Here is a 16,340-nt window from a genome sequence, read left to right on the forward strand (position 1 = left end):
TCTCGCCTATTAGTGCCCATGAATGACTACTCTAATTTCCCCTTTAATTAAAAATATGATTATCACCTTATAAGTGCCAACTCATCAGTGCCCACCCTTAAGCTTCATTATTGTGCATCAGTAAAGCCTACTAATTTTCCTTTAATAATTTTTTTTTTTTTTTTAAGACATTTAAAATATATTTTTAAAAAAATATTAGGAATGAAATTAAATTTTAATAATTTTATCCCTAAATAAAAGAATTGAAGAAGTTCAAAAAAATTACCTAATAAAATTATATATATTATATATATATATATTCATTATTAAACATTAAATAATTTTGTATTGTGTATATTTTGCTCATGAAGGAGTAATTATCATTTGAAAGCATGAAATTGTCCCGTCTCTGAATGTTTCTAAATTACTTTTATTAAAAATATTAAGAAAAAATATAATATTTACCTTACCTTTACCTACATCACACATACAGCATAAAAATTATTTTATTAAATTGTATGTTAAATTTTAATTATTTATATTTTTAAAGATGTCTGGGAAGAGGGGCCTACCGTTCCTATACCAGAATTATAAATGGTTTCCTCGGCAAGAGCAAAAGGATTCCAATACCATCATGCGTGGTTTGGTCCATTAGATCAACCTATCCTGACGCCGAGGAAGAATACACAGGCTTCAAGTGGTCTTCAGACTACAATGCTCCCGACATGGTTTTTGAATAAAAAATGTTTTTTTTAGACGGTTTATTTGTTATGTTTTTAATTTTTTATTTAATACAATTGTTTAAGTTTTTAGTTTATTTTGTATATTTTTTTTTCCCCAAATGTATTTATTTTGGAAAAATTGTTAAAATATATATTTGAAATAAATTTATATAATATAAAAAATATAAATGAGTCACTTTATGTTATTATCTTTTAAAAAAAAAAAAAAAGTGCGTAGATACCAGTGTACGCTACATGTTCAATCCGTAGACACCAAAAAAACAAAATTTCTTTGCTCTTAACGTGATCATCACGTTACATAACTAATTCAGGTAAAACACCATCGTGCTTGATTCTTTAAAAAAAAAAAAAAAAAATGTATAGGTCCAATCAGAAATAATGAAAACAAATGATACTTATACTAATATATTATATTTAAAAAAAAAACTGAATATTGTTTATTTAAAAAATATATATTTCTTTTTTTATTCAAATACTTATATATTAACTTGTATTGATAATGAATCAAATACTTTTGTATAATCAAATATGCAAAAACAAACTTAAAGATATTTAGAGAGCAGTTCTTGTTTACGCTGCAATGTTTTCTGAATCTTTGACCTGTCGCGAATGCCATGTAAAGTGTTTCATTCCGGCAGCATAGTCAATAACATCACTGATAATCTCTATCATGAACGCTTGATTGGTTGGTTCATATATTTTTCCGACAATCCAATCTTTTTTGGCCTTACTAAAGCCATAACGGAAAGCCCCCTTCTCTTCTGTATTTTTTTGGGGTTTCTGAATAATTGCTTGCAACCGATTTATGTTGCGATTGTGGTCGAGGGCAGCAAGTTGTGTTCTTGCTACCATGCCGTCCATCGAGAAGTGATGCCGTTTGGATCTATATTTCAACACCATACTATGAAATACTTCAACCTCTCCAGTATGGTAAAATCCAGAAATATGCTCAAGGTCCTTTAACAGTCTTGGGTCTTGAATTATTGATTTTAATTTATGGTGAGCTGCAGATCCTTGTGTAAGCCAGTCACATTTTCTCTCTTCATCAGTGGGTATTGGCTTATGTGAACAGTAATGGTATAGGGAATTTCCATGCCATTCATGTAAATTTGCTGCATGAAAACTCATTGAAAGCCATTTTTCTTTTAGTAGAATAGTATTCTGCTGACAAGTACTGGATGACCACCATAAATGATTTTTGGCCAAAGGAACCCAGCCAGCAAGTTCCCCACAGCTACTTTTTTTACTTGCAGCCATTAGTTTATCTCCAATTGATTTCGCCATATGCCGTACATCAAATTCATGCCTAATTTGGGGGTATTTCTCCCTTATTATTTTTCTGATGGATGCATGTCTGTCCGTTGCAATGATTTTTACATTAACATGATCACTTAAAATACGCTCCAAGGCCTCAATAAACGCTATTTTTTCAAGCGACGCAGAGGTAAGACCAGCTTGCAATTGCTCCACTTGGAAATCTATAATGTTATCTGTTTCTGCATCCATGAATGTGTAGGTGCAGTACTTGGCATTGAAGCCAGGTGAATCACATTGGCTATCACCAATCAATGCAACAGTGTTTTCCGCTATTTTTTGGATGTTATTTGTTCTTTCATTTAACCAATGATGTTCAATTGTTGGGAATATGAAATGTTGTTGATTGTTATAATGTGTGGTAGCGGAAATACCATGCATTTTTAAAATAGAAAAAAAATTCTTCACTCGTAAAAAATTTGAACCGCTACATACTATTGCTGAAGAAATTAGCAAGTTTCCAGCTGGCATTTTTCCGACAAAGGGTTGGCTTCTCCACAATTTAAATTTATGGTGTTGACTGCACTCCGCATGTACAATTAAAGCTGAGCCTTGAATGATTTTTTTGAGACCAATTATCCTACCAGTACAACTAGGAACTTTTGAGCAATGAGATTGGACCAATAATTGATCAAGGCATTCCTCAAACACCAAAAATTTATTTTGAGTTGCCACATTGGCCGCTTCTTTTAAGTTGTACACACCTAAATATGAAGGATCTTTTTCATTTAATTCAAAACTTCTTTGTTCTTCATTCGATTCGTCGGAAAACATTTCCTCTTCTTCTTGTGAAGGATGATAAGAATGGTCTTTGTCCTTTTTTTGTAAAGTTGGTAATAGAGTCAATTCTGGCAATTCAACCAAAGAGCACTGTATAGCGACAGTGACTGTAGACAGAGGTATGCATGCCTGTATCCCCTTTGGTTTTGCTTTCGTTACACGTTTGCATTGAATGCCGCGATGAGTAATTTTATATCTTGGTTTGATCTTCATTTTATTTAAATAAAAGTCCAAATTTTCGGTAGTTTCTATTTCGAATTGATTAGCTGATAGATCGATGAAATCCATAGGTTCATTATCAACAGAGGTGCAAATTACATTGTCAAGCAATGTAGAGTCCACAGAATCAACTAATACCATCTCCATGTCACTAACTGCAGTTGATAAACCCCTCGACTTGTTTTGTAGTTCAAGAATAGATTCTATTGATGTCTGAGTGGATGCATAGCTGTTATCTAAGAAATTTGTAGAAGATTCTGAAGACATATCAGTTTCGGTTCGTCGAAGTTTAAAATAATTGTGTTCTAACTCAAGATGAGATTTTTTTCTGGGTTTTCCTAACAGCAGAGAAGGATAAGCCATTTTCTTCAGATGTCTTTTTGGACCTTTTTGTTCGAAATCTTCTTCAGAAAAATGTTTGGAACAAATTTTAAATTTTGCGTGTTTATTTAAAGAAATTTTTTCAACCAATGAGTCCAATTCATCGCTTGGAATTTGGATTTTTTCCAGCCATTTTCTGATTCTCTCACGATTGCGGGGAAATGAATGAAATTTTATATTCTTATATCTCTGATTCATACTGCAAGATTTGACAAAACAAGTGGGCATTCTGAAAAATAGAAAATTAAAAATATGTTTATTATATAAAATTTAAATATAAAAAAATCATAGATTTAATAAAATACATAAAATAGGCCAAAGGACAAACTGTTCCTTGAGCGAGGGATAGCAGGAATGGATGGATGGATATCGAGACATAGGACACACTGATGTGTGAGCGAGGGATGGGAAGAGTGAATATAAAAGAAATAGGACAGACTGATGCGTGAGCAAGTTACGGTGGTGGATGTATATAATAGAGATTGGACACACTGATCTGTGAGAGAGGGATAGGATGAATGGATGGGTGGATATAGGAGAGATAGGAAAAACTGATGCGTGACAGAGAAAGTGGATGGATATAAGTGAAATAGGACAGACTGCTGCGTTAGCGATGGATAGGATGAATGGATATAAGAGAAATAGGACAGACTCGCGCGTGAGCAAGGTACAGGATGGATGGATATAATAGAAATAGGACACACTGATCCTTGGGAGAGGGATAGGATGAATGAATGGATGGATGGATGGGTATAGGAGATATTAGAACACACTGATGGGAGGGAGAGGGATTGGCTGGATGAATGGATATAGGAGACATAGTACATACAGATGCGTGAGCGAGGGATAAGATGAATGGATGAATGTATATGAGAGAAATAGGATACACAGATGCGTGAGAGAGGTATAGGATGGATGAATGGATAAAGGAGACATAGGAAAGACTGATGCGTGAGCGAGGGATTGGATGCATGGATATAGTATAAATAGTACACAATGATTCAAGAGAGAGGGATGTGATAAATCGATGTATGGATATAGGAGAAATCTGACAGAATGATGCATGAGCGAGGGATTGGATGAATGTATATAGTAGAAATAGGACACACTGATTTGTGAGCGAGGGATTGGATAAATTGATGAATGGATGTTGGAGAAATAGAACAGACTGCTGTGTGAGTGAGGGATAAGATCAATGAATATAGGAGAAATAGGACAGACTGATGCATGAGCGAGAGATTGGATGAATGGATATAGTAGAAATAGAACACACTGATTCAAGAGAGAGAGATTGGATAAATCGATGAATGGATATGGGAGAAATAGGACACACTGATTTGTGAGCGAGTGATAGGATAAATGGATAATAGGGAAATAGGACAGACTGCTGCGTTAGCGAGGGATAGCATGAATGGATATAATAGAGAAATAGGACAGACTCACGCGTGAGCAAGGTACAGGATGGATGGATATAATAGAACTAGGACACACTGATCCTTGGGAGAGGGATAGAATGAATGGATGGATGGGTATAGGAGATATTAGAACACACTGATGGGAGAGAGGGATTGGCTGGATGAATGGATGGAATGGATATAGGAGACATAGGACATATTGATGCGTGAGCAAGGGATAAGATGAATGGATGAATGGATATAAGAAAAACAGGATACACGGCTGCATGAGAGAGGGATGGGATGAATGGATATAGGAGACATAGGAAAAACTCATGTGTGAGAGAGGGAGGGGATGGATGGATAATAGAGAAATCTAACAGAATGATGTATAGAAGAGAAATAGGGCAGACTCACGCGTGAGCAAGGTACAGGATGGATGGATATAATAGAAATAGGACACACTGATCCTTGAGAGAGGGAAAGGATGAATGGATGGATGGGTATAGGAGACATAGGATACACTAATGGAAGAGAGAGAGGGATGGGATTGATGAATGGATGGAATGGACATTCAAAGACATAAGAAAGACTGATGCATGAGAGAGGGATGTGATGGACGAATGGATATAGGAGACATAGGACAGACTGATGCGTGAGAGCGCGGGGGGAAGATTGATGGATGGATGTGTATAGGACACATAGGATACACTAATGCGTGAGAGAGGGAGGGGATGGATGGATTGATATAGGAGAAATAGGACAGACTGATGCATGAGCGAGGGATAGGATGAATGGATATAGGAGAAATAGGACACACTGATTTGTGAGCGAGTATTAGGATAAAAGGGAAATAGTACAGACTACTGCGTGAGCGAGGTACAGGGTCGATGGATATAATAGTATTTCTATTATATCCTATTTGGACACACTGATTCGTGAGCGAGGGATCGGATAAATCGATTAATGGATGTAGGAGAAATAGGACAGACTTGTGTGCGAGTGAGGGATAAGATGAATGGATGAATGTATATGAGAGAAATAGGATACACTGCTGCATGAGAGAGGGATGGGATGGATGAATTGAGTGATATAGGAGACATAGGAAAGAATGATGCGTGACAGAGGGATGGGATGGTAGAATGGATGGATGGATATAGGAGGCAGGGGCGGAGTGACCCCTTCGGTCACGGACCGAGGGCCTGTTTCGCTAAGGGGCCCGGGAGAGCCTCTGCATCCGCAGAAGAGAAGAGTTTCAGGATGCGTCTCCGATACCTCACAGTGCGCTGCTCGTTGCCGGCTCCTCATTCCCTCCCGTCCACCTCAGGTGCTTGTACATGACATCACCTGGGACGGACGAGAAGAAAAGAGGGGTCGGCGGTGACCGGCGCGCTGTGAGAGGTATTCAGGCAGCGCCGTATCGGGTGGCCACGAGGCAATGTTTTATTTTGCTGGAGGTGCCATGGCCGCCATCGCGGGTTCGGGGGCGGGAGTAGGAGTAGGTAGCGCTGTGCGGAAGACAGTACAGGCCAGGTGGTGTAAGGGGCCCGGCCCCAACAGGACAGCACTAGGCCCCGTGATATTCTCCTGCTCCTCTTCCCCTCACAGTGTGCTCCAGTTCACCCCATCAGTCTCCTCCACCCACCCACCATCAGTGTCCCCCCTGTGTCATTCACCCACCATCAGTGTCCCCCCTGTGTCCTTCACCCACCATCAGTGTCCCCCCTGTGTCCTCCACCCACCCAACATCTGTGTCCTCCACCCACCATCAGTGTCCCCGTGTCCTCCACCCACCATCAGTGTCCACCTGTGTCCTCCACACACCCACTATCTGTGTCTTCCACCCACACACCACCAGTGTCCCCCTGTGTCCTCCACCCCCACACACACCATCAGTGTCCCCGTGTCCTCCACCCACCCACCATCAGTGTCCACCTGTGTCCTCCACACACCCACCATCTGTGTCCTCCACCCGAACACCATCAGTGTCCCCGTGTCCTCCACCCCCACACACACACACCATCAGTGTCCCCCTGTGTCCTCCACCCACCCACCATAAGTGTCCTCCATCCACCCACCATCAGTGTCCCCCTGTGTCCTCTACCCACGCACAGTGTCCCCCTTTGCCTTCCACCCCCACATTGCCCCTCACCCACCTACCATCAGTGTCCCCTTGTGTCCACCCACCATCAGTGTCCCCCTCTGTCCTCCACCCACCATTAGTGTCCCCCTGTGTCCTTACCAACCCACCATCAGTGTGCTCCACCCACCCACCATCAGTGTCCTCCACCCACCCACATGTGTCCCCCCTGTGTCCTCCAGCCACAGTGTCACCCTGTGTCTTCCACCCACCCAGTGTCCCCGTGTCCTACACCCACCCACAGCATCCCCCTGTGTCTACCACCCACCCACCCACCCACATGTGTGTCCCCCTGTGTCTTACACCCAACCATATGTGTGCCCCCCTGTCTCTTACACCCAACCACATGTGTGTCCGCCTGTGTATTCCACCCACCCACATGTGTGTCCCCCTGTGTTCTCCACCCACAGTGTCCCTCCGTTGTCTTCCACCCACACACAGTGTCCTCCACCCACCCGCCATTAGTGTCCCCCTGTGTCCTCCATCCACCCACCCAGTGTCCCCCTGTGTCTTCCACCCACCCACATGTGTGTCCTCCACCTACAGTGTCACCCTGTGTCTTCCACCCACCCACAGTGTCCCCTTGTCTTCCACCAACCCACAGTGTCCCCCTGTGTCTTCCACCAACCCACAGTGTCCTCCACCCACCGTGTCTCCCTGTTTTGTCAACCCCACCAAAGTGTCATCCTGTGCTTCCACCCACAAAGTGTCCCCCTGTCTCTTCTCCCCCCACGGTGCCCCCCCGATTGCTGCCCTGAGAGACGATGTGCCGAGTCTGGAGGATCCCAGTGCTCTGCTGTGTGCCCTGTGTTTCAGTTTGTGCCCTGCAGGTTAACCCTACTGCATGCCCCGTGATGTGCCCATGCGATGTCCCCTACTGTGTCGCCCCAGGTTGTGCCATGCTGTGTGCCACATGCCCTGTGATGTGTCCTTTGCCCTGCTATGTGCCCCATGTCCTGCTGTGTAACGCCTCATGTGACCGACTGTGTGCCTTGTAAAGGGGTCTACTGTGTCTTCCATCCACCCACCCACAGTGTCCCGCTGCGTCCTACACCCACCCACAGCATCACCCTGTGTCTACCACCCACCCACATGTGTGTCCCCCTGTGTCTTCCACCCACAGTGTCACCCTGTGTCTTCCACCCACCCACAGTGTCCCTGCGTTGTCTTCCACCCACCCACAGTGTCCCCCTGTGTCTTACACCCACAGTGTCCTCAACCCACACACCATCAGTGTCCTCAACCCACCTGCAATTAGTGTCCCCCTGTGTCCACCACCCACCCACCCTATGTGTCCTCTATCCACCCACAGTATCCCCCTGTGTCTCCCACCCACAGTGTCACCCTGTGTCTTCCACCCACCCACAGTGTCACCCTGTGTCTTCCACTCACCCACATTGTCCTCCACCCACCCACCGTGTCTCCCTGTTTTGTCAACCCCACCAAAGTGTCATCCTGTGCTTCCACCCACAAAGTGTCCCCCTGTCTCTTCTCCCCCCACGGTGCCCCCCGATTGCTGCCCTGAGAGACAATGGGCTGAGTCTGGAGGATCCCAATGCTCTGCTGTGTGCCCTGTGTTTGTTTGTGCCCTGCAGGTTAACCCTACTGCATGCCCCGTGGCCTGTGATGTGCCCATGCGATGTCCCCGACTGTGTCGCCCCAGGTTGTGCCATACTGTGTGCCACGTGCCCTGTGATGTGTCCTTTGCCCTGCTATGTGCCCCATGTCCTGCTGTGTAACGCCTCATGTGACCGACTGTGTGCCTTGTGATGTGCCCCATGCCCCGTGATGTGCTGTGTACTCCCTGATGTGCCCTACATGCCCTGCTGTGTACTGCCCAATGTGCCCTGTGACCCATGATGTTCCCTACTGTGTGCCCTGTGATGTGACCTACTGTGTGCCCCATGCCCTCTGATGTTCTCTGTGCCCTGCTGTGTACTCCCTGATATGCCTTCTGCTTTGCTGTGTGCCCTACTGTGTGCCACATGCCTTATGTGCACTGCTGTGTACCACCAAATCTGCCCTGTTTCCAATGATGTGCCCTACTATCGGCCACAAGCCCTGTGATGTGCTGCATGCCCTGTTGTGTACCTCCTGATATACCTTGTTATGCGTCCCGCCGTGTACCCCATGATGTGCCTACTGTGCGCCCCATGCCCTACTGTGTACCCCCTGATGTTCTCTGTGCCCCCTGTGATGCACCATGCTGTGCTCACTAATGTGCCCTGGTGTGTACAGCATAATAAACCTTGCTGTGTGCCCCGTAATGTGCCCTGCTGTGTGCCCATGCCATGTGCCCTGCTGTGTACCCCATGATGTGCTCTGTGATGTGCTCTACTATGTGTCCTGTGATGTGCCCCATGACCTGTGATGATGCGTGAGATGGATGGATGTAGGAGAAAAAGGGCAGAATGATGCGTGAGAGAGGGATGAGATGGATGGATGGATATAGGAGACATAGGAAAGAATGATGCATTAGAGAGAGAGATGGGATGGGCGGATATAGGAGAAACCGGAAAGAATGATGCGCGAGAGAGGGCTGGGATGGGATGGATATAGGAGAAACCGGAAAGAATGAAGCATGAGAGAGGGATGGTATGGATGAATGGTTATAGGACAGAAAGATGCGTGACAGAGGGATGGGATGGATGAATATAGGACAGAATGATGCGTGAGAGAGGGATGGGATGGATGAATATAGGACAGAATGATGCGTGAGAAAGGGTTTGAATGGGATGGATGGAAGACAGAATGATGCGTGATAGAGGGATGGGAAGGGATAGGATGGATGGATGAATATAGGACAGAATGATGCGTGAGAGAGAGGGATGGGATGGATGGATATAGGACAGAATGATGCGTGACAGAGGGAAGGGATGGATGGATATAGGACAGAATGATGCGTGAGAGAGGGATGGGATGGATGGATATAGGACAGAATGATGCGTGAGAGAGGGATTGGATGGATGGATATAGGACAGAATGATGCGTGAGAGAGGGATTGGATGGATGGATATAGGACAGAATGATGGGTGAGAGAGGGATTGGATGGATGGATATAGGACAGAATGATGGGTGAGAGAGGGATTGGATGGATGGATATAGGACAGAATGATGCGTGAGAGAGGGATTGGATGGATGGATAGATATAGGACAGAATGATGCGTGAGAGAGGGATTGGATGGGATGGATGGACGAATATAGGACAGAATGATGCGCGAGAGAGGGATGGGATTGATGGACGGATATAGGACAGAATGATGCGTGAGAGAGGGATGGGGTGGGATGGATATAAGACAGAATGATGCGTGAGAGAGGAATGGGGTGGGATGGATATAAGACAGAATGATGCGTGAGAGAGGAATGGGGTGGGATGGATATAAGACAGAATGATGCGTGAGAGAGGAATGGGTTGGGATGGATATAAGACAGAATGATGCGTGAGAGAGGAATGGGGTGGGATGGATATAGGACAGAATGATGCGTGATAGAGGGATGGGATGGATGGATATAGGACAGAATGATGCGTGAGAGAGGGATGGGATTGATGGACGGATATAGGACAGAATGATGCGTGAGAGAGGGATGGGGTGGGATGGATATAAGACAGAATGATGCGTGAGAGAGGAATGGGGTGGGATGGATATAAGACAGAATGATGCGTGAGAGAGGAATGGGGTGGGATGGATATAGGACAGAATGATGCGTGATAGAGGGATGGGATGGATGGATATAGGACAGAATGATGCGTGAGAGAGGGATGGGATGGATATAGGACAGAATGATGCGTGAGAGAGGGATGGGATGGATATAGGACAGAATGATGCGTGAGAGAGGGATGGGATGGACGGATATAGGACAGAATGATGCGTGAGAGAGGGATGGGATGGACGGATATAGGACAGAATGATGCGTGAGAGAGGGATGGGATGGACGGATATAGGACAGAATGATGCGTGAGAGAGGGATGGGATGGGATGGATATAGGACAGAATGATGAGTGATGGAGGGATGGGATGGATGGATGGATATAGGACAGAATGATGTGTGAGAGAGGGATGGGATGGATGGATATAGGACAGAATGATGCATGAGAGAGGGATGGGATGGATGGATATAGGACAGAATGATGCGTGAGAGAGGGATGGGATGGATATAGGACAGAATGATGCGTGAGAGAGGGATGGGATGGATATAGGACAGAATGATACGTGAGAGAGGGATGGGATGGATATAGGACAGAATGATGCGTGAGAGAGGGATGGGATGGATATAGGACAGAATGATACGTGAGAGGGGGATGGGATGGATGCATATAGGACAGAATGATGCGTGAGAGAACGATGGGATGGGATGGATATTGGACAGAATGATGAAGTTGTGATGCATGAAAAAATAATAATATAAAATCTTAGGCTAAGTTGTTGGGGGAGGGACCGATTTGTTGAATAATTTGTAGGAGGAAGCACACACATTATTCCATAAGTAAAAAACAGTGACATAAATTAGATTATAATTTTTATATTGCCCACATATTGTTTATTAAACTGACTGCAAGGTTTACCTTAGGGGCGGGGTCCAGGCGGGGCAGTGATGGTTTGCTAAACGAAACTGATCCAAGGGAGGAGGTGCTGTGGGGTTTTAGACACACACAGTAATCACACCTTGAAGTCTGTATGACGTACAGAGCGAGCAGCCGCACAAATGTAGTCCCGAGGACGGGGGTGAGCACGTCACTGACCGCAGCTAGAAAACTCCCTTGACTGTGGTGATCTACAAACAGAAAACCAGGAAGTGTTCAGAACAGAGAAGAAATACAGCAACATCAGAGCAAAAACGAACAGTGAGGAAATGAATAGAGCACTGCAGTAAGGTAAAGGAAGCTATTTAGATAAAAAAAAAAAATAATTCCTTTACAACCTCTTTAACCACTTAAGACCCGGATCAAAATGCAGCTAAAGGACCCAGCCAGGTTTTGCGATTCGGCACTGTGTCGCTTTAACAGACAATTGCGCGGTCGTGAAACGTGGCTCCCAAACAAAATTGGCGTTCTTTTTTCCCCCACAAAAAGCTTTCTTTTGGTGGTATTTGATCACCTCTTTTTGCGCTATAAACAAAAATTGAGCGACAATTTTGAAAAAATGCAATATTTTTTACTTTTTGTAATATTCCCCAAAAATATATAAAAAAATAATTTTTTTTCCACAGTTTAGGCCGATACATATTCTTCTACCTATTTTTGGTAAAAAAAAAAAAATATATCGCAATAAGCGTTTATCGGTTGGTCTGCGCAAAATTATAGCGTTTACAAAATAGGGGATAGTTTTATTGCATTTTTATTTATTTCTTTTTTTTTTCTTACTACTAATGGCGGCGATCAGCGATTTTTTTCGTGACTGCAACATTATGGCGGACACTTCGGACAATTTTGACACATTTTTGGGACCATTGTCATTTTCACAGCAAAAAATGCATTTAAAATGCATTGTTTACTGTGAAAATGACAATTGCAGTTTGGGAGTTAACCACAGGGGGTGCTGATGGGGTTATGTGTGACCTCATGTGTGTTTACAACTGTAGGGGGGTGTGGCTGTAGATGTGACGTCATCGATTGTGTATCCCTATAAAAGGGATCACACGATCGATGACGGAGCCACAGTGAAGAACGGGGAAGCCGTGTTTACACATGGCTATCCCCGTTCTTCAGCTCCGGGGACCGATTGCGGGACTCCAGCGGCAATCGGGTCCCGGAGCTTTGGACCGGGGCGCGCGCCCGCGACCCACAGCTGGGTACTAGCACAGAACATACCTGTACGTGCCATTCTGCCGACGTAAATATGAAGGAGGCGGTCCTTAAGTGGTTAAAATGTAACCATGCACTTTTATTTATGCAGCGGAGTTCCCCTTTATATTCATATTAGACCTTAATACAGGATGCCAGTCTTGTATGAATGTTAAAGTGGAACCCTGATTTAATTTTGTGGCAGTGTTCCCCTTTAAATTCATATCAGCCCTCTAATGTTGGATGAGGTTCTGCTATTGACAATAAAGGGGAACCCCACACGCTTATGTATTTTTGTGTAGGAGTTCCACTTTAACCACTTTCCTGCCGGCCCGACGACTTTCTACGGCCGCAATGTGGTTCTTAATTGCCAGGAGGCCGTCTATATACGGCCTCCGGCCACTGGGGGGCGAACGCCCGCCGCGTCAGTCAGGTGCCAAAGGGTGTGCCTGGCGGCTGCGATGTCTGCCGGGCGCCCGCGATCGGCAGTCACAGAGACATGGATCTCTGTGTGTGTAAACACAGAGATCCATGTCCTGTCAGGGAGAGGAGACCGATGGTGTGTCCCTTGTATATAGGGATAACCATCGGTCACATCTCCCAGTCACTCACCTCCCCCCACAGTTAGAAACACTATGCAGGGCACACATTAAAGCGGAGGTTCACCCAAATAACATCTATATCAGACAAACTTCTTAATACTTCTAACATGTACAGTGCGCATTTTTTTTTTACGCTGTACATACCGTATAATCTATATTTGCAATCTGGCTTCCGGGTACTTCTCCCCGCGGGAGTAGGCGTTTCTATGCTGAGGAGGAATGTCCTCTGGGAGGTCGCCCAGATGATTGACGTCCTTTCAGAAAAAGTTCCCCCCGACGGATAAGGCCCCGCCCCCCGTATTGCGTAGGCACGTCACGGCGTTTCCGAAAGAAGCCAAACACGAAGAAACTCTATACGGCACTCTATACGTATAGACCCAACTCGCAGCTCTGCATGTTCGGCTTCTTTCGGAAACGCTGTGACTCGTGATGCGCCTACGCAATACGGGGGGGGGGGGGCCTTATCCGCCGGGGGGAACTTTTTCTGAAAGGACGTCAATCATCTGGGCAACCTCCCAGAGGACATTCCTCCTCAGCATAGAAACGCCTACTCTAGCGGGGAGAAGTTCCCGGAAGCCAGATTGCAAATATAGATTATACGGTATGTACAGCGTAAAAAATAAATAAAAAATATGCGGACTGTACGTTAAAAGTATAAAAAAAAGTTGGTCTGATATAGATGTTATTTGGGTGAACCTCCTCTTTAACCCCTTCCTCGCCCCCTGTGTTAACCCCTTCCCTGCCAGTCACATTTATACAGTAATCAGTGCATATTTATAGCACTGTTCGCTGTATAAGTGTGAATGGTCCCAAAAATGTGTCAAAAGTGTCCGATGTGTCTGCCGTAATATCACAGTCGTGACAAAAATCGCAGATCGCCACCATTACTAGTAAAAAATAATAATAATTAAAAAAAAAAAAAATGTCATAATTCTATCCCTTTTTTGTAGGCGCTATAACTTTTGCGCAAACCAATCACTATACTCTTATTGCGATTTTTTTACCAAAAATATGTAGAATACGTATCGGCCTAAACTGAGAAAAAAAAACATTTTTATTGGATATTTATTATAGCAAAAAAATTTGTTTTTTACAATTGTCGCTCTATTTTTGTTTATATCGCAAAAAATAAAAAACTGCAGGGGTGATCAAATACCACCAAAAGAAAGCTCTATTTGTGGGGGGGAAAAAAAAGGACGTCAATTTTGTTTGGGAGCCACGTCGCACGACCGCGCAATTGTCATTCAAAGCGACGCAGTGCCGAAAGCTGAAATTTCGCCTAGGCAGGAAGGGGGTATATGTGCCCAGTAAGCAATTGGTTAAAGGGGTGTTCCAGCCAATTTTTAGGTTTATTAAAAGTCAGCAGCTACAAAAAGTGTAGCTGCTTGCTTTTAATAAACATACACTTACCTGCTCCAGCGTTCCAGCGACGCCCCGGCCGGGGCTCCGCTCCTCTCCCCCCCTTCCTCGGCCGACGTCTTCATTTCAACTGTGGGCACCCGGCCGTGACAGCTTTCGGCTTCACGGCCGGGCACCCACAGCGCATGTGCGCGGCGCCGTCTGATTGGACAGGAGATCGCCTAGGACCTGTGACGTGTCCTAGGCGATCGCCTACAGGGAGAGGCTGCTGTAGGCGATTGAGCTTAATCGCCTAACCAGCCTCTCGGCAGAAGGAGGAAGTGGCACAGGAAGTCCCACTCCTCCTTAATCCCCCACTCCTCCCAAAAAATTACATGCCAAATGTGGCATGTAAGGGGGTGAGGAGTGGGATAAGCGGAAGTTCCAATTTTGGGTGGAACTAAATAAGGCCCCTTTCACATTGAGGCGTTTTTCATACGGTACAGCGCTTAAAAATAGCGCTGCTATACCGCATGAAAAAACCTGCCCTGTAGTGTTCAATGTGAACTTCACATTGAAGCGGTGCGCTAGCAGGAGCGCACCAAAAGTCCTGCTAGCCGCATCTTTACCGCGGTATAGGAGCGGTGTGTTCACCGCTCCTATACCGCGCCTTCCCATTGAAATCAATGGGAAAGCGCAGTAATACCCCTTTTTCGGCCGCTAGCGGGGGTTAAAACCTCGCCGCTAGCGCCCGAATATCGCGGTAAATACGACGGTATAGCCGCGCTACAAATAGCGCGGCTATACCGTCACCGCGGCTGCACGCCTCAATGTGAAAGCAGCCTAAAACCGATGCCATGTAAACGTTTATCTCTGGTGTATGACCTGCGTGTACTCTCTATCAGCCCAGAAGGAACTAAGGCTGCTTTCACATTGCAGCGTGGAGCCGCGGTGACGGTATAGCCGCGCTATTTGTAGCGCGGATATACCGACGTATTTACTGCGATATTCGGGCTCTAGCGGTGAGGTTTTAACCCCCGCTAGCGGCCGAAAAAGGGTTAATACCGCCCGCGTTTTTCATGCGGTATAGCAGCGCTATTTTTAGCGCTGTACCGCATGAAAAACGCCCCAGTGTGCAAGGGGCCTAAGACCCCTTTCACACTGAGGAGTTTTTCAGGCGGTACAGCGCTAAAAATAGCGCTGCTATACCGCATGAAAACTCCTGCACTGCATACTGAGGCGATGCGCTGGCGGGAGAGAAAAAAATCTCCTGTCAGCAGCATCTTTAGAGCGGTGAGAGGAGCGGCGTGTATACCGCTCCTTCACCGCGGCAATACCGCCCGCAATGCGCCTCTGCATGGGGCGCATTGCGGGCGGTATTAACCCTTTATCGGCCGCTAGCGGGGGTTAATACCGCACCGCTAGCGGCCGAATTCCGCCACCCGCCCCAGTGTGAAAGAGGCCTAGTGTTTCATACCTGTGTTGCAGTTGCAGAACATCAAGGAACTTTACACAGAGCTCAGGAAGGAAACGGAAGACGTTTCCTTCATGTATAAATTCAAAACAAGCCTCTGTGGGCGGGACTTGGGATGGGACGAGACTTGTAGGCGTCACTGGGCAACATAGAGATGAACTGGGCGTGATTGAGTCGGCGGAACTACAAGTGGT

General features: G+C 45.5%; 1 protein-coding gene across 1 annotated transcript; it reads right to left on the reverse strand.

The window, feature by feature from the left end:
* Positions 1-1,189: 1,189 nt before the first annotated feature.
* On the reverse strand, positions 1,190-16,307 carry LOC120927246. The gene is made up of 3 exons (XM_040337799.1): positions 16,150-16,307; positions 11,515-11,723; positions 1,190-3,645 (listed from the first exon to the last, which is right to left on the reverse strand). Exon 3 carries the CDS (start codon positions 3,642-3,644, stop codon positions 1,293-1,295), a length of 2,352 nt encoding a protein of 783 aa, XP_040193733.1. The 5' UTR covers position 3,645; positions 11,515-11,723; positions 16,150-16,307; the 3' UTR covers positions 1,190-1,292.
* Between the last annotated feature and the right edge of the window lie 33 nt (positions 16,308-16,340).

Source organism: Rana temporaria, chromosome 2 (genome assembly GCF_905171775.1).
Source record: "Rana temporaria chromosome 2, aRanTem1.1, whole genome shotgun sequence".
NCBI classification, from domain to species: domain Eukaryota; kingdom Metazoa; phylum Chordata; class Amphibia; order Anura; family Ranidae; genus Rana; species Rana temporaria.